Genomic DNA, 19778 nt, shown 5'->3' on the forward strand with positions numbered 1-19778 from the left:
CAGGGAGCAGGGGCTGCGCCAGGGGGGCAAATCAAGGAGCGGGGGCTGTGTGGGGAGCTCTACAAGGAGGCCCCAGAACCCCCTGCTATAGCCAGTGAGTGCAGGGGTTTTTGTTTTTCAAGTGCCAGGAGGGGGATGGGGCTGGGCAGGGCAGCCACGGTGGTTCTCCTGCAGCTCCTCTGGCTGTGCTCAGCATGCACTGTGCCAAGTACACTCAGGTGCTGGCACTGGCCCTAACCGGCAGCATACTGTTATCCCTCACGCAGATACGGTGGCCTTTGCCACCTGGGAGGGCTGCGAGGCTATGCCAGACTCCACCCAGGAGGCGTGGGCCCCTGGATCTGTGCACAGGATGACAGCAGGCTGCTGTCCCTCCCCCAGACCACTGGGATTGGAAGGGACCTCAGGGACAGCTCGCAGACGCTGGCCAGCTACAGATGTCAATATCAGAGCAGTCCTTCCACCCCTCTTCCCCCTCCCTCCTCTTAGTTTCCGTTTCCCCACAAGCCTGGCTCCAAAACATACAAAACATCTCAGATGGTTTTGTTTAGTTTCTGATTCGATGTTTTGGGTGCTAAAATGGGCTGAAACACCTCTGAAATGAAACAGCTGCTGAAATTTTGCACAGCCCTAGTAAAAGCATTCCAGTGAAACATAACATACTCCCCCACTTAAGGAAGGAGAAGAGAGTTATTATTAGTCAAAATGTTGTGACCTGACCTTCAGAAGAAGAGTTGATTTTTGCCACCAAAACAATGGTGAAAGCTGATTCTGATCATCTATTTGTTTGACTCAGCAATTAAGAAAATACTGATTCTTTATTTACTTTCTTGCATAAAGTTAATCATTCCATTCATATCTATTTTGCTGTTGCCAACTTCTTTAGCTACAAGAATTGCTTTCCTCCATAACTAATACTAGATTTCAATGGACAAGCAAACTTTGCATGTACTTATTTTCTCTGATTTTTAGCAAAACATTTCTTCAAATGTGATAGGTATAAGAAACGTATCGTACCAACGTTCTCAAAAATGAATAGTCTTCTAGACTAAATCCACATTTTTAAAAAATGCATGGCAATTCAACTAGTCATTACCTTCCATTATCATGTTTTCTTTTGTTGTTTGACTGATAAATTCAATGCATTAAGCACATAAAAGAATTAAACAGCATAAATGGATGTCACGCTAGTGTTATGTATATCTTTCCATACTCCCCAGTAATTATCTTATAGTAACTAGCACATAAGATATATTGAAGAATCATATATTCTGCCAGATTATAGCCTATTTTATACCAGAATTTAAATTCTCAATGCTACAGACCAAGCATGAACAAGTGAAAAAAAGAAGAGTTCTGTACTGCTCTCTCTCAATGCCATTAACAGCTGATATCAGATATGACTTTGGCCAGCTCAACTGCTTTCTTGCTCTCACAATGGGGAATCCCGATTGCTGATTGTGGGCAATGGTGACCAGTGCTATGAGCATACCATTCAGGTAAAATAAACGAGTACATTGGTCAAAACGTAATTCACCTATGACCACAGAGTAATGTTCTTTTGAGACAGCAGAACACTCATTTTGAAGGACTCCTATGAAGGATATAAGACCTTAAGAGCTCTGACAGTAAAGACTGGCTGAATCCTTCCGATTTGTACTGCTATTTTGCATAAACTTCTTATAATCCAAAAAAGAAAGTAAAAAAACAAACAAACTTAGCACAACAGTAAGTTTAAATAGGATTCTTTTATGGAAATTTATCAAAAGATTATTTTCCTTTTAGCAGAGGAAAAGTTAATTTGGACCGCAAAATTAAACTAACATTCTTATAGCTTGTAAATCCTGTTTCCAGCTATATCTACTCAGTTATGATCAACCTTTAATACTAGATGAAAAGATAGAAGAACATTTTGTATATACCAAAATGGCAGACAAACAGTTAGTATTAAGAAGTCAGCACATTCAAAAAATAGTCACCGATATTTGCATATACAACATGTTCATTTTAAAGAAGTGAACATCTTAAAGAAATGTTTTGTAAAGTTGAACCAGAAGGCATTCATAAGCCATCCCTCCACAAATTATTCTGAAGCTGTAAAAATGTTTGCTTAGTCTTTCAATGAAGCAGATTCACCTTACTGAAACCAAAAAAAAAAAAAAAATACGCTACTGTTCACTCTGAATATGAAATACATGTTTCTACTCCATTCCTGATGTAGTGCTAACTTTTTAGATAGTTCCACTTAAAATTCCAGCTGTTCAAACCAACAAGAATTCCACTTTAATAAGGCTCCTCTGAAAAATTGATGAGTATTAATTTTAAGTTAAAAAAAATTAAAAAATTATAACTTGGAATTTAGGGGACTTTGAAATAATAAGTAATTCCTTGTCTTTAAGTTCAATGCCACTGATTTTCAATTTTAGAAACAAGCTTAACAGGACCTTTTATATTCTAACTCATATACATAGCACAGTAGATACCTTTATATTTACGCCCAATATCTGCATATCAAAAAGGTTGAATTTCATCTGCAAAAATAATTTTTGATAGAAATTTTAAAATTCAGACTTCAATTACGTTTTATCCCTCTCTTCCTTTGAAAGATTCTCTAGTGGTATGTAAAGGCCAATTGCTTAGGTTGGTGCTGTCCAATTCCCAGCCCAGGGGCTGCATGTAGGCATCCAGCTGCCAACCAAGAAGGGGCTAATGCATTGCCCTGAAGCTTCCAGCCTAGATCTATCACTCTTCTCCTGCTGGAGCCCCCAGGCATCTCTCCATCTTACAGCTTCAGCTTCCTGTCCCCACCACAAGAAGCAAGGTAGTGCAGCCCTGGGACTTAGGGGCCCAGTGCGCCTTTGCAGAATAGCACAGCATGGGGGGGGCCATGCCACAGTGTGTGTGGGGGTGGGGGAGGAAGGGAGGGAGGAAGGACGAGGAATGGCCATACTGCATGGCATGTGGCTTCTGATCATTCAGGAATTGGACAGCCCTGGCATAAGGGAAGAAAAGTTGTCAGAATATTTATAACTCTGCAATAAGATGCGTTTTCTAGAGCCAGTGAACCACCACCTATCACCCTTTCTTGAATCCAACCTGATTTGTCATTGAAAACACTTAGCTGTTGAGTCAACTCTTATTGAAAACAGGGCAAACGACTGTTCAGCAGAAGATACTTTACATGTTAGTTTTGTATTTAATTTATACCAGCAACAGAAATGCAATTTTTTTTTTTCCCCAAGCGAAGAGCCTTTAGAGAAATCATATATGTTACATACCCCTTGCTCATCCAGTTTAAGCAGTTGTTCAGGGACTTTCGGTGAGTTGGAAGCCTGCCTCAGGCACTGAATACTCAGCTCTGGTATTACATATTCTAGTACCTCTTTAAGAGGCAGGCCCCGTGCTGTGCCATGTCTGGCAGTGGATGGTATGGCATCTTCTAAAATTGCCCCTCTTAAGGTAGTAAGCTGCAGCAGGAATGAAAAACTACAGTGAATATTTATCATTCTAATATTATGCTGACAACCAAAAATACAGCCTTCAGGTTCTGAAGGGAGAGAATGCATGCCTATCCTTAGCTTACTATGGAAAGTGTAAAAGTTAGTAAAGTAACTTAAAAGCTAAAGATGAAACAGACTGTTGCAGTTTTTAAACAAAAGCATTCAACACAAAGTAAAACAGAAGTATGCAGAAGTACAGAAAAATAGAAAATATATGTTCATAGCCAGTCCTCCATTCTTTAGCACCCATGGCTATATATTTTCTCCATTTTTTTTCTAATGGTTCTGTTATGTCTGTGTTAATGGTTCTGATCATTATGTCACAGTAAAATCTTAGTGGAGACAAGGCCTTATATTTTTAGTGTGAGGCACCAACTAGGAGCAAAGGGTAATAGTTTTGATTCAAATAATTTAATTTTCATGGTAGAAACTATGGTACTTTGTCTCCACTAGGATTTTACAGCTATAAAATCACATATGTAAATTATCTAGTAGGGGCAAGAAAAAAAAGCACTTCACATAAATGCCAATGAATGGGTGTGGGAAAGGCACCCAACTATCTATATTCAATGGGAATGCAATTGCATCGATCAGGAGCTCTGGCCAATAAGACTACACGTGTTTTAACCATGATGAAGAATACAGGTTTCAGGAATTGGGGAAAAGTTTGCAATTCCTTATCACAAAGGGCAAAGGTAATGCCTTATGTTTTCTTTCAAGTCACCAGTAAACGTAAGATTCACATAGCTAATGACTGTAACAAAGGAATGAAGACACCAACTTGGAGAAGACACAAACTAGCATGAATATGAAAGTTTTGATCAGGTGTGATAGGTGTTCTTCTGACAGTAAAAAGGTCACTTCTACTCCAGACAGGATTGCCATTTCTCCTTTACAACAGAATTAATATTCGTTTCTTCTACGAATACATAGAAGCAGAGGTTTGGCAGTTGGAAAAGTTACTCCAGACAGAAATTATAGTATACCACTTTTGAAGAGAGAATTTTATCAATCATTTTGAAGGCACACAGATGTAAATTATGTTCATCCCTGCCTTTTCCCCCTAAGGGAGCATCCACATGAGCACACGCATGCCTCTTGCAGCATCTCAAGCCCCTTTGAGACACTGCAAGATGCGCATGGGGGAACAAGAAAACGTTCTTCACACTACACGTTTGCAGCGCAGGGGCAAAGTTTGACACCTGGATATCCAGGTATCTAAAAATTGTGCCATGAAACAGCAGGGCAATGCACAGTTCAAGACCATGCCCAGAGGCAACCCAAGAGTCGGTCCTCCAGGAGAGACACTCTGGTTTCTTGCCAGAGCATCTCTGTTGTGCTCCTGCTACCCCTGGCACTGTCAAGGGTAAGTTAGGAGCGTGGGGGGGGGTTCATGGGTGTGGGTGGGTGTGAGGAGTAGCAGGGGGATGTTGGAGGCTATGGCGAGTGGTGGGGGGGATGTCCCGTATGTGGGTGGGGGTCGTGAAGGGGCTTGAGTGGAAGCTGCCACACGCCTGCCCCTGTGGCAGCAGGCAGAATGGCTGAGGCTCTGCTACAGGCACAGCTGGCAGTGAAGCCTGCCTCCCTTCCTTTCTCTTGTTCTAATTGTGGAAAACCATGGATTTTGGTGTATTTTAAAAAAATGCATCTGGGATGCTGCTGCAGCAGTCCAGCTGGCATAAGGGGTAGTGTCCCCAGATACCAACTGGCTAGGCCCCAGAAGCTCCTGTCTATTTCTAACACTCATACCGTGGGCTAATACCTTGTAGGGCTAATGAGCGAGTGGTATAACTAAATTCTTGGTACAACTAATGAAAAAACAGGATAGGACTGTCATGTGGGTCAAGGGGTCAAAACGTGAAAATAAGCGTGCCTGAGGCAGACACTGAGCAGTCTCCTGGGCTGCACCCACCGGTCCTCAAAGGCATCCAAGGAGCTGGTGGACACCACCCACTGGTGCTCTGCCCAGAAACGGACATGGACAAGTGAAAGGAAAGCAGCCCCACAGTCTCTGGGCACCTTGCCAGCCAAGAGCCTCCTTCCTGGCCAAGTACAGGGTCCACTTGGCCAGGGCCAGGAGGAGGTTTACCAGGACCCCAGAAGCTCCTGAGAGCAAGTAGTCCTGAGCTGCTTGCCAGGGCAGCTTTTTATATTGCCAGGCTCTAGCTCCCCCTGACTGCAGATGCAGGAGAAGCCAGGCAGGCTTATTTTGCCTCAAGTGGCACAATTTGCCCCACATCAAAATGCATGTCCAGGCACATGCACTAAGGCAGAAAGCCCCGGCTCAAATTTGCGCTGCTTCTATTTGAGCTACTGCAAGTGCTCATGCCTGCATGTGTGGGCACACCCCAAGTCTCTCTTCCTGCCACAAGAAACCTGTTCTTAAGAATCCAAACTTAATATCCCATGCCTACTACATACCCTATATGTGCTTCCCATTTGCTCCCCCAAAAAACTATGGTTTTATTGTGCTATTTTTGTTTTAAATGAATTGGGTTCTGTTAATGTTGCATGCCTCCATCTCCTTAACTTGTACAGGGGAGAAAAAAAAGGGCTGAGACACAAGTTAGAGTTGCCTGGCCTATATGACAGAAGAAACATCTAGCCAGCAAGGGACAGAAGAACCTTGTTGACACTTGAAAAAAAGCAGGATTGGAAGCGACACCCAGGAAGCATCCAGGGAAGAGAGGGAAATAAGCATCACAACACAGCAGCAGTCTATGAAGTAGGGTGTCAGCCTGGGAGTTGGAGAGTCTGAAGCAAAGAAACAGTTGGGTTACACTGAGATACTCCATCTCTGCAGACTGGAGAGAGAATATCTGAGTATTATAACTTTGGGCTGCTCACAGCTGTGCAGGGTGAACAGCAGATAGAGAACTGCTCAACCCTTTGGAGGGGGCAGGATCTTCTTGATGGGTGACCTTTGCCTCAAAAGCCGTCTTTATTGCAGAAGCATTGTCTGCTTTGATGCTTGGAACTTGGGGTGTACTCTTTCCACTCTGGGACCAATGAAGTACCCATCTCAGGAGCTGAACTGGAAGGCAGCTGTCTGGAGAATGGCCACAGATATCCAGGGGTAGGCTGAATGGCTAGGCTCTCAGAGTTGGAAGGAGTCGGGAATGACTCCTGCTCCAGAGGTCACACATGGACTGGTTACACGGGTACTTAGAGAGACTGGACAAGGCCAGAGGTCTCAAGCAAGTACTCCTTTGAAGGAAGTCAGTCACACTCCCTTCCTGGTTTATGTGGAAATATAACTCAAACGAATACAACTCTGCCTTCACCTCTCCCAACAAAAAAAGGAAAAGACATCCTAAAGCAGGAAAGCAAGGACATTTTTCTATAGGCCTCAGCACTAATGTGTGTTAATGATATCAGAAGCCCCTCCCTCGCTAGTGGATTAAATCTAAAATTTGAACACCTTTTAAAAAGTCAATTTCCAGAGGCCTATGAATGAGAAATGGCCAGGTTTTAAAGTTTCATAACACTTTTCCCTCTCCCCTCAGGACTCAAAAGACAGTACCTCGCTTGTCCTGAAAACTACGCGATAGTTGAATTGAGAACCTTCTTTCTCCTTAGGATCTTCAACCTTCTCTCTCCGGATGCTGACTGCTACAGGTCCTAAACTTTCATCTATTCCGAAGTAGTTTTGATGCTCTGTAGCAGGAAAAAAAATTAATGAATGAAAGAAATGAAGATCATGATGAAACAGTAAATAGTTAACTGAAGACTTATTCACCAAGTCTCATAAAAGAAAGTCCGCAGCAATAAACAGAGACAACCAATGTGGTATTATGTGCCACACAAAATCGAATTTTCTAGTTGAGATTAGAGATGTGCAAGCATCAAAATGTGACAGTGCAAATTCCCTACAGACAACCAAATCATGCCCTTGTTCTATGAGTAGCCAAACATCACAGGTCTCTCAATTACCGCACTATGCTGCCTTTAGCATTTTAATAGAAAACCATTTTTAAAATGTGGTAACATGGTTTACCACTGAGTCACATTTTATGCTTGAAACAGTGTAACAAAAATTAACATGGAGAATTCACTACAGTAAGTGCAAACAAAACTGACATTCTACAGCAGCATTTGTAAAATAAGTCTCATTTTGCCAAGCTATAATTACTATAATAGTGCCAGATTGTTTTTATTATTTTTATTATTATTGGAAGTGATGTAATAAATTAATCTAGATCAAACTAATGAATGACATGTGCAAACTGAAAATTTTGTACTTTTTGAAAAGAACGTATTCTTATTTCCAGGCTAATTTACAAAACACTCTTTTTTTTTGTATGAAGACAAGCAGATGGAAAAGATTTAGATGATCCTGCAATTATTCAACAGGAGTCAGATTTTATTCTCCGTCTCAGGCTTCCTCAACAACTCGCCCTCAGTCACAATATCTCTGTCTTATGGTTTTCCCATCTTGTAAACACAGACAATACTCACCCCAACAGGATGGTCGGAGGCTTTATCTATAAAATGTTCACAAAGCATATAAGAATCTTGAAACAAAGATGCTGCTTCAGTACAGTACAGTCATTATCTGAAGGCCCTATCTCACAGATCATATTACGACGTTTATGATGCAATATAATGATTGCATTATGTCTACATGACTTTTAAAACAAGAAAGCTGGTGGGATTCCTTTTGGTCTACAAACAACTACTTTTTGATCTCATATACGGACTGCTTGCTAAGAATATTGTTATGATTCTGAGGAGTGATCTGAATTTGTGCCATTTTTACAATATGATTTCAATGCGAGCCAATATGTACATGATGATAACTTTTAATCACAACTGGCTGAAGGTTACTTTTGTTCAACAATTATATTTCTCCTGCATTTATTATGATGGGATACTAATTTGGAAAAAGAATTAAGCCAAATTATTTAAATGACTTCAAACAAATGAGATATGCTTAAGTTCTATTTAAGTTAGTCTTATTCATCTTATCTATTAATATGTAGTGTAGTGACTCATCGTTGACACCACCATACAAACCCAAGTATAGGATTGGAAGCGGTCTCCTGGGGCTTTGAATCTAGTCCCCTATGTCCGCAGGCAGTTGTTAACCCAAGGAAAACCCAAAATCACCACTTCACATCCTTACCTACCATTATCAGGCATAACAGCCAAAACATCCAGAACACCCTGTAATATTTCCCTGGGCAGAGTGAACAAGGACATTACCAAAGCCATGTTATTGCAAGGAGGAAACAGTTAGTTAACATATACTTAAAAAATCCTAGGAAAAAGATCATGCTCCATGCTACAGAGGCAGGCAAAACCCCACAATGATCCAAGCCAGTTTAACTAAGGGAAATGTCCTTCCTGACCCCAAATTTGGCCATTGGTATGGCCCTGGCAAATAGAATTCCCTGTCCTACCATCCCATCTACGAACTGAAATGAATACATTGTTTGGTTTTGTTAAGAGTGGTTATAGCCAGTTCCTTGAATTTTCTTCAGATTTATATTACTGTGTAAAATTCACTTTATTTTCCAGAACTGAAACAATTACAGGTAGAAGCTGCATGACAGGAATGTGCAGACAAGCTGATAGGATGGGATGGAAATGGAGTCAGAACCTTTTACCTCCAGGTGAAAAGTTTAAATACAGTACAAGCTACGCCTGCTTTGTTCTCACCAGACCTGATGAAGAATGTCTTACATGTGAAAGTTTGTCTAACTACCCCAACTACAGAGTTTGTCCAATAAAAGTGATCACCCAAAGAGAGAGGTAGGCAAGTATTTTAGATGGAAGACAGCTTAATGAGTTTTGGTGAGCTGTCGAGGGCTGCAACAGTAGCTCCTCCCCTTGACAGGTATCCTGCATCCTGGTTTCCATCTCGGGACTGGAAGGCCCACCCCTGTACCCATTACATTTGCCAGCAGAAGCCCCTCCCCTTGCCCCTGGGGGGGTTGACCATCCTAGAATGGGAAAAAATCCAAATCGTATACTAAAAGTCAAACATCTACTATAAATGTATTTTATTTAAAAAATTATTTTGTCCTGATTTCTGTGCATTTGCATAGTGTCTACAGAGGTGATTGCATAACAGCTCAAAAAAAAAGTCTTACTCTTGTATTGTAGCATCATAGAAAATTAGGGTTGGAAGGGACCTCAGGAGGTCATCTGCTCAAAGCAAGACTAGCCCCAACTAAATCATCCCAGCCAAAGCTTTGTTCATCCTGGTCTTAAAAACCTCCAAGGATGGAGCTTCCACCACCTCTCTGGGTAACCTGTTCCAGTGTTTTACTACTCTTCCTTTTGAAAATCTTGGCCAGAAAGACACTTTTCAGGAAAGCAAACACACAAACAAACACACAAACAAACACACAACCTCATCCCAGAACCAATGTGAAGTTTCTAAAGCATATCATTTCGTAGATGTTAACAAAAAAAAAGTGAGAAAATTCTTCCTACTATCAAAACTAAACTTCCCTTTCTGCAACTTGAGATCATTACTCCTTGTTCTGTCATCTGCCACCACTGAGAACAGTATAGCTCCATCCTATTTCAAACCCCTCTTCAGATAGTTGAAGGCTGCTATTAAATCTACTCAGTTTTCTCTTCTCTAGACTAGGTATGCCCAGTTCCTCATAAGTCATGTGTCCCAGCTCCCAAACCATTTTTGTTGCCCTCTGCTGGACCCTCTCCAATGTATCTGAATCCTTGCTGTAGTGGGGGGCTCAAACAGTACTGCAGATGTGGCCTCACTAGTGCTGAATAGATGGGAAATAATCACTTCCCTTGACCTGCTGGCAACACACCTACCAATGCAGCCCAGTATGCCATTAGCCTTCTTGGCAACAAGGACATACTGCTGGATCATAGTCTGGTCAAGGTCTTTAAAAGGATATTTTCCACCCACATTATAAGCTACAATTATCAAAAACCAGGAGATTAATTTTAGTCTAAAGTCTATTTTTAACTTCCAAAGTGAACTAATTTGCATAAGTGCTGCATACTCAGCAGCTCTCGTAAAACAAAAACGGAATTGATGGGCACTTATAAAAAGTTAGCTGACTTTTTTCTTTTTTTTTTTTTTTTTTTTTTTAAAGGTACTTAAACAAAGATTTATGGAGCTAAATTTAGGCATTTCCTTTTGAAAATCTTGACTAGAAAGACACTTTTCAGGAAAGCAAACAAACAAAAAACCTCATCCCAGAACCAATGTGAAGTTTCTAAAGTATATAATGTTGGAGATGTGAACAAAAAAAGTTAGGTTGGAAAAACAGAGAAATAAGATAGAATAAGTTACTTCTGTTAGAACAGATGAAACACTGGGGAGAAGATAAATCACAACAGGAGAGAGAGAGGAAAAGGTGCCAACTTTATGTTGGCTTCTGTCAATTTGTTAGAAATAAGCAGCCTATCATTTAAAAATTTCTGCCTTAAGAAAAGATGCCAGCAAGTATTGATCAACTTCCTCAATCTAATTCCAATGTAGCACGTGTTTTCTCCAAGGTAGGAGACAAAGGGCCCTGGCAGACATTACACTCAAGTCATAATTAACCAGTTAACTGCATCTTAAACAGTAATCCAGCCAAACATTCATTCAATTAATGGTGCGATAAAACAGGAAACAAACCACAAAATTATTCCACAAAGTGTGTGCAATAATTTTGTAGCTAGTTTCCACTGCACCTTAAATTGAATGTGTGGCTGGATCCCCACCATGAAGACTGATGCCAGCTGCATGCTGGAGCTTAGTTGACAGCTCCTCACAGATCAACAGGTTGACAGCCCTTTGGTGCAGGGCCTTCAGCCTGTTTTCAGGGTAAATCAGCTGAGCTAGGGGTACCAGGCTGCAGGAAACTATAGGGCTCCTCATGACCTGGCAGGTTGCTCTGCAGCTTCAGGGCAAGGCAGTCAAAGTAACTCAACACATCCTGGCCACAAGGAACCTAGGATGGGGAGAGGTTACCTGACCCTGGGGTCCCTGTGCACCAGGACCTTAAAAAAACAAAACAAAAAGTGCAGCTCAGTGCACAGGCCTCTCAAAGCCAGCTGGAGATTGGTACGGTCCAAGGCCAACAATCAGCCTACTGTTGGTCCCAGCCCCAGGACTGCACCAGTTCATCAGGCACCCAGCTTTCAATTTACCAGTGCAGGGGGAGCCTGGGATTATGCAACTATGGCACATTTGGGACCTGATCCCCAATCCCAAAAATTACACATCCTGCAGGTCATGCATGTGTGGCATAGGAGGCGGCATGATTGTTGGGATCAGGGAACAGATTCCATCATGCCATTAGAAGAAAAAGCATCAGGGGCTGGAGAAACAAACCTAAAATTCAAATAAATACCTTAATTTTAGTTGAATCAAAAGGTAGTAGGGGAAGATGATTTCAAAAAAAGAAATCCCAGGAGTAAGGAATGTATCCAAAAAATTAAGTGATGCTGCTTCTCTCCTACCTTTTGGGAAAGCAGTATCTAATGGAAGAGAACTAATCAAAGTGTTTTAAAATACAAAGCATTAAATACAAAGTTTTTTCCCCCCCTACTGAAAAGAAGTAGCTAAACACTCTCCCCCCCCAACCATTTCTTCATGAGTGACTGGTGCCTCCTGAATCTAGGGGGGCAACTGCAGAAGCTGCCAATGGCGGCGGCCTTGTCGGGGGGGCACTAGCCCTACCAACAGCATCAGTGTTGGCCATTGGGGGGCACCAGCCCCATCAGGGGGGCATGTGCACCCCCTACCAGTTGCCTACACCTTTCTTAATAACTAAAAAGGCCCTATAGCCAAAATGAAAAAAAAGTAAAATATGAAGTTTTAGACATTTTGGAAGATAGAGCAGTCAATTTTCCTTCTAATACAAAGATCCTATTTATACTGAACAAATCTTATATTCATAAATTCCATTCGCAAAGAAAAGAGGCTGTTTCAAAGCTGTAGAGTACAAAACTGGCATCTGATATTGAAAGTCTTATCAGACTTCCAACTCAACCTACCCTTAAAATGTTCAAACTGTTCTTTACTAGACAGACATTTCTTTTATTTGCTCCTCATAAATAGCCTCAGTAACATATTAAGAACTGGTCACATACATCCCACAAGCCCAGAAGTATAGTAGTGAACCTTTTTGGTTGCAATGGAGAGGACTGCCTGAGGGAAAAAGGGCTATAAAATGAACAAATTCTATGATAGTAAAAACACCTTTCAATTATCCTTTAAAAATGAACACATACAGATCTCCTTGTCCTCACTCCCCTCGGGTCTCACTAAAATGAGGTCCATGAAAGGACACCATTAATAAGCCAGCTACAATATGAAGTAAAGCAGTCTGCTTGTTGTAAATCATCATTCACGGCTGCTAAATATTTTCTATAATTAATGTTAAAATATTTTCCATCCATATCACATGGGAGCTTGTTGTTACAATAGCTAAAGATTTCAAGAATATGCAGTATTAAATCATGATTTCTTGCAGAGAACAGACACCAAATTCCTGATCTATAATTTGTTGAGAGGAAAGCAAATAGTTAGTGCTGTATATACTGAAGCATTCTCCTATCCTGTTGTATGATAAAAATAAAAGATTTATCTTGACATCATGAACTAAAAACATGAGTTATGCAGAATGTTACCGTATTTACTCAAATCTAAGATAAGGTGTGCCCCCCCCGCCAATCAAAATGAAAGAGCCCTTCATCTTGGATTCGAATACAAGACAGTGGAAAGGGTCTGCAACTGCAACAGGCAATGGTGGCAGCTCTGGTCTTGACTCTGGGGTCAGAGCTAAAGCTGCTACCGATGCATGGCTGGGCCAGAGTAGAAGGCAGCATGAGCTCCCTACCCTGGGGCAGAGTGGGGCCCCAGCCAGAGTCAGAGCTGCAACAGGAACATAGATAAGCAGTGAGGGGACGGAATGGGAAGCAATGGGAGGGAAGGCAACAGGGAGGACTAAGTGGGGGGCAGGCACCTGGGGAGGCAGGCACAGAAGAGCAGGAAGACAGGCAAATGGCAGGTAGGGACAGATGCCAGGATATACAGGCAGCACAGGGAGGGTGGAAACAGGCAACATGAGGAGCCAAGCAGGGAGGACGGCTGCTAGGACAGCAAGCGGGCGTGGAACAAATTCAAGGATTCAGGTAGCATGGTGTAAGGGAGGCAAAGGCACTGTGGGGGGGCAGGCAACAGTGGGTACAGGAACCTCAGAAAGGCAAGTGGTAGGGACAAAGGACAGGAAACAAGGGGAAGACGTCAGGCCATTTGGCTCCACCACATACTGCCCCATAGCTGCTGCCTGCCCTGCTGCAGTGATGGGGGGATGAATTTAAGTAGACTCACCCAAAACTAGATTCTAGATATGGAATTTTTAACAAATGTATAAATTTGCCATCTCTAAATTCCAATTACTAGGGGGGTCATTTTAAATTCACACTCATCTTGGATTTGGGTAAAGACAGTATTTATTTTTCATTGGTACCTCCTTACAAGCAAAAATACATTCAGGGTGGCCATGCCTTTCTTTATAGGCAGACACATATTGTTTGATAAATGCTTTATTCAATTGATTATGGACTCTCTTAACAAGGAAAATTAAGGTTTAAGATCAAGTTTAAAAAAACACCTGTTTTACATAAGGGGATGGCAACATACAGCTTGCAAGCTGGCATGGAGCCACTAGACTGACTTGTAGACCCAAGGGGCTTTGGTGGCATTGCCTGTGCCAGTCCAGGAACAGAAGGGTAATGTAATGGGGAGAGGAAGCTGAGAGCAGTGCCCATGCAGCTAACTAATCTCAGATCCAACCCAGGTTGTTTCGGCTTAATGCTCCAAAAGGTTGCCGAGTGCTGGTTTAGGTAGAGGTGATCCTGCCTCGAACATGGGTTTGGACCAAATTAGCTCCTTAGGTCTCTTAATAATAACAACAGTACTCTACTTGTTGTTATTACAACAACAATGGATTTTAAATGTGAAACATAGCCATCATTTGTGGCATTTACAGCAGTAGAAAACTCAGAGATGTCCATGAAATAAATCTCAATGAGCCAAAAGCTTCAGAGACCACTCGTTACCAAGGATCACAAACTCATAATATTTGGAGGTGTCTGTGGAATGTCATGCATATTTTTTTGAGTTTGTTTTACTGTTACAGCACGAGTGGCCTCTATGCCTTGGTGGCATCAAGCTGTATCTAGACTTATCGTTACTATGTCTGTATGAATTTTGATATTCATTTCGAACATAATTTTTTTTGTTTCATATCTTAAGCCAAAACTGATTAGTAGGGCAATGATTAATTTACACTTTCCACACCCATTCACACTCGAGAGAAGTAATTGCTGAGAATTAGTATTGGACATGAACGTTTAATAGCCAGTCAAATAGTCTCTTGTGGACAAAGTCTGATATACTTAGCCAGGTTCTTCCAGACAATGGCAAATTGACAATAAAAAAATAAGAAAGGAAGAGGGTGAGGGAGAGGGAGAGACCTGTAGGGAGAACAACACAGCTATTCAAGCTATTCAGTGAAGGACATTTTTCACAGTAGGGAAATTAAGTGAGAGATGGTATTCTTGGGATATGTCTGAAAAAGCATGTAAATATTCTCCTGGTCATAATTAGATTGTTTACCAGAGCAGAAGTCTTTCCCAAAGACAGGAAATTACATGCACAGAATAAATTCTCCAAGAATCCAATGGATAACATATGTTAATAGCCAAAAAAGAAGCCATACTTAAGCACTGCCATGAAAGCAAGTGTTTATTACTAGTTTTCCAGATATAGGGAATGGCTCTAGACTCTCAGCCAGTGGCTTAGGGAATTTCTGCTTACAGAAAAAGTTGCAGGGAGCCCTGACAAAGATCAGAGATAAGAGCTACTTTCTAATCTGAGCTGAGTGGAAGTTGCATTCTTAGGTTTAAGATGTTGGGTAAAATCAGATTTTTTTTTTTTATATTTCCTTTCATTTATTCTTGTATCTCTGAATTTAAATGTATGGCTACGGATATCTTATGTTCTTGTTTTCATGATAAATCCTTTTGTTATCTTTTATAACACACTTATTTTAATGACAACTGTGATTCTGGAATATCTGACCACACAAGGAGAATCCTTCTATGCAAGGAGGGGGCGGGATCGTAAAATTTCTGAGCACATGACTGGACAAGGGTGTGAATCTTCTAGCTGGCAAAATTCCCTCTGCTAGAAGCTATCATGACCTAGATGAGGGCAAGTAAAGCTGATGCACCATCAGGTGATATTTGGACATTTTCAGCCTCTTCTCAGTGGTCAAGAAGCATATGGCAAAGAGGGGTTTGGAGCTGAAGAGTGCCCCTGTAAGCGTGACAATACCCCAGAAGTGTATCTCAGTGGTGCATATGACCACATCTGCAGTCAGGGTGCCATGCCAAATATAAACTGCAGTTAAGTAGAGGTGCACCAATATAAATCGGTCCCATATCGGATGGGCATAGATAAGGAAAATTGACTGTACCGGTAATCGGCTTTTTTTGGCTGATGTGGCCAATAATATGGCAATGCACAGGGTATTTATTGGCATGCAGCCCAGCGCAGTATGCAGGCAGCCAAGAGAACAGCCAGGTCCAGCTAGTAAGTCTGTTACGAGGGAAGGGGCATGGGGGAGTGCAATCAAGCCCCCAGTGACGAGGGAGGGAGTCAGGTTGGGGCTGGGACAGAGCCAGGACAGAACTGCAGCTCATCTGGGGAGTGTGGGGCAGTTTTCACCGCTGCGCGCGCGCGCACACACACACACACACACACACACACTGGGAGCCCTGGGGGTGCGGGGGGGAAAAAGCACGTGCCCACGGATTTGCAAGCGGGGCAAGGGCGGAATGCTACTGTGGACTGCTGCTGCAGGCTGGAGCCAGGGCAGTGCCAGCCTCTTCCTGGCAAGGGGCTGGGCCAGGCTGTACTTGGGGCAGGTGGTAGTGGTGCTGGGAGGCAGGGTTCAGGGAGCTACGGCGAATGCTAGGGTGCCTGCAGCCCTCCTCCCAGAGCCACTGCCCACCCCAAGTGCAGCCCGACCCAGCCCCCTCACTGGGAAGAGTCCAGAGCCACCCCAGTCCCAGCCCACAGTAGCAGTCAGCCCTCACCCCGCACGCAGATACGGGGGCACACCCCCTCCCCATGCCCTACCGGATTACATGCAGTGGCAGCAGCCACCCCTCTTTCACCCCCTGGACAAGCTGTGGCTCTATCCCGTGACCCACCCCAGCTGTGCAGCGCTTGCCCCAGCCCCATCCCCACTCCCTCCCTCACCACAGGGGCCTCAATCTGCACCCTACATGCCCCTTCTCTCCCCCCTCGCCTTCCACCACCACAGACTTACCAGCTGGATGTCACTCCCCATGCTGCCTGGCTGCATATTGGCTATCAATTGGCTGTCAAAATAAAATCAGCCATCGATATCAACTCAAAACATCTCTATCAGTGCACCCCCAGCAGTAAGAGACTGAAATAATTATGGACCTTGAGAAATGTCATCAGCTTGAATTGCACCAAGTCAGAGTCTGTTCTCAATAACTCAAAACACTGAGCAAATCAGTGATTATAAAATGGATACAAAAAAAGCATATCAGTTCAAGAACTGAGAGGTACAGTAATTAGCTATGCTAGTCTGAAGTCAGGCAGAAGACACGGTAGAGATTAGGGATGTAAACACCGATTTAAAAATATCCATTTAGCCTGTTGTAATGACAAATGTAAAATGATTAATCAGTATGACAACCCCCAGATGGCCCACATGGGTGTGCTCCAGCTTGGCTTGTGGGGTGCCCTTGCCCAGCTCAGCACCAGTGAGCCACTTCTAGCCCCCTGCAGTGTGCAGCAGGGACACAGCAGCTCCCCCAGAGCCATGCCTCCTGACAAGCCAGGAGGGTAGGCGAGTCCTGTCCATGACCCAGCTCAGGCATGGATGGGGTAGACAGGTGGGGCACGCTGTGGAGCTGAGTTGCAGGCTTGGGAGAGCTGCCCCACACCCCCTCTACCTTGCCCCTGCCAGGCTCTGCATCTGCCATAGGTCTGACCAGGGGGTACACACAGGCATCACAAGCAGCAGCAGCGGCAGCTACTGCAGCAGGTGCGACAGAAGGCACTGCATCCAGCTGGGTACAAGGATGGGTGCCACGGCTCTGGCCCGAGCCCAAGCCCAAGCCCAAGCCCCATGCTGTCACTACCCTGAGATCCCAGCCCCAGCCCAAGCCCTGCCTGCCCATCCCACTCCAAGACACCGCTCCCTGTCAGCCCACAGCCCTATGCTATCTGCCCAGCCAAACACACCCTGCCTGCAGGGTCCTGGGACAGTCTCTATGGAGACCCCACTCACATGCACGCTCCATTTGGCATCCCCAGCGCTTGGCGCAGGGCAGACAGGTCGGGGTGCCTGGGCAGCAGGACTGGGTCTGGCAGTAGCAGCAGAGACACTAGCAGCAGTAGCCGGCAGATTGAGCCACCTCTGTGAGGGCTGCCAGGAAGCCAAATCTAGCTTCAGTGCCACCCCCACCCTGCTGCACATCTAGGGATGCATATGCCATGTCCCAGGCTCCCCTTCCCCCCACCATGCCTGGACTAAGTAAGGCCAAAGGACCTGCCAGACCTGCCAAGGGCCAGACAGAATCCCTTGGCAGGCTGCATTTTGCCAAGCCTGATCTACAACCAAGCTCTAGGTTATACCCTTATCTGACTGAGATGCTTAGATGAAGGATCTGGAGCTCCCTCCTTCCACTTGCCTTCTGTATTTAAGTCACGTTCCATTTAATAGTCTGCTCTTTGCATTTCTTTTCACAGCATGCAATGTAGTGAGCTCTTGCTCAGGACAACTTATGCATCTCCGATTTCAGTAGTCTATAAAGAGCACATTCTAGAACTGGTGAACCTAAAGAACAACTAGACAACACGTTATCTAACACTTCACTAAGCAAGTTACACAACACAGACTGAGAAGGATAACCTAGGGACCAATTAGTGACAACTATGATTGTACAGCACTAAGACCTGCCCCCTGGAAATAAGACCAAGACTACCAAATTATCTTTAAACTGCTATCATATAGTTAACTTCTTCATTTCGTATTTTAGATTTTGTTCAGTATATTCAACAAAAACATGCTCTGTTTCTAGTAGACATCTTGTAAATGTGTTTCCACAGGCATCAGAACAAACCTTAACTAAAATAAATTTCATTCATGTCAGGTTACAAAATCCTTGAACGTAAGTGTCGCGGTGGACATAGTCTTCCTGGACTGTAGGAAGGCCGTCGACACGGTATCTCACCCCATCCTCATTAAAAGAATTAGGCAACTGTGGTGTCGATGCCTACAGAGTCAGATGGGTGACAAATTGACAGGAGGGCCGCAACCAGAGAGTAGTGGTGGACAAGTCATTTTCGACCTGGAGGGCTGTGGGCAGTGGGGTTCCCTAGGGCTCGGTCTTCGGGCCGCACTGTTCAACATCTTCATCAGCGACTTGGATGAGGGGATGAAACGCACCTTGTTCAAATCTGCAGATGATACTAAGATGTGGGGAGAAGTGGGCACGCTAGAAGAGAGGGACAGTCTACAACTAGATCTGGACAGGTTACAGAGGTGGGCGGATGAGAATAGGATGGGTTTCAATACTGACAAGTGCAAGGTATTGCACCTAGGGAGGAAGAACCAGCAGCATACCTACAGGCTGGGGAACTCCCTTCTTGTCAGCACAGAGGCAGAAAAGGATCTTGGATTCACTATTGATTCCAAGATGAACATGGGCCGCCAATGTGGGGGACAGAGTCAGGAAGGCTAACCACACCTTGTCATGCATCCACAGATGCATCATGAGCAGGTCCAAGGAGGTGATCCTACCCCTCTATGCAACACTGGTTAGGCTGCAGTTGGAGTACTGCATCCAGTTCTGGGCACCGCACTTCAGGAGGGATGTGGACAGCATCGAGAGGGTCCAGAGGGGCTACTTGCATGATCAGGGGCAGCAGGGCAGGCCCTACAAGGAGAGGATATGGGACCTGAACCTGTTCAGCCTCCACAAAAGAAGGCTGAGAGGGGATCTGGTGCCTGCCTATAAACTTGCCGAGGGGAACCAGCAGGCAATGAGAGAGTCCCTGTTCCCCCATGTACTACCAGAAGTAACAAGGAATAATGGCCATAAGTTGACAGAGTAGATTCAGGCTAGACATCAGGAGGCACTAGTTCACAGTCAGGGTGGCTAGGAACTGGAGCCAACTTCCAAGGGAAGTGGTGCTCGCTCCTACTCTGGGGGGCTTCAAAAGGAGGCTAAATAAATCACCTAGCC

At 43.9% G+C, this 19778-nt stretch overlaps 1 protein-coding gene across 1 annotated transcript in view; it reads right to left on the minus strand.

Annotated features, from left to right (window-relative positions):
- SIPA1L2 (signal induced proliferation associated 1 like 2) overlaps positions 1–19778 on the minus strand; it is a 261532-nt gene that overhangs the window by 111779 nt on the left and 129975 nt on the right. The window contains exons 5-6 of the mRNA XM_014521704.2: positions 7024–7157; positions 3279–3467 (exon numbers count right to left, since the gene is read on the minus strand). Of these exons, the coding sequence (XP_014377190.1) occupies positions 3279–3467; positions 7024–7157 (323 nt within the window). The remainder of the gene's footprint in view (positions 1–3278; positions 3468–7023; positions 7158–19778) is intronic.

Source organism: Alligator sinensis, unplaced genomic scaffold, assembly GCF_000455745.1.
Source record: "Alligator sinensis unplaced genomic scaffold, ASM45574v1 scaffold93_1, whole genome shotgun sequence".
NCBI lineage: Eukaryota > Metazoa > Chordata > Crocodylia > Alligatoridae > Alligator > Alligator sinensis.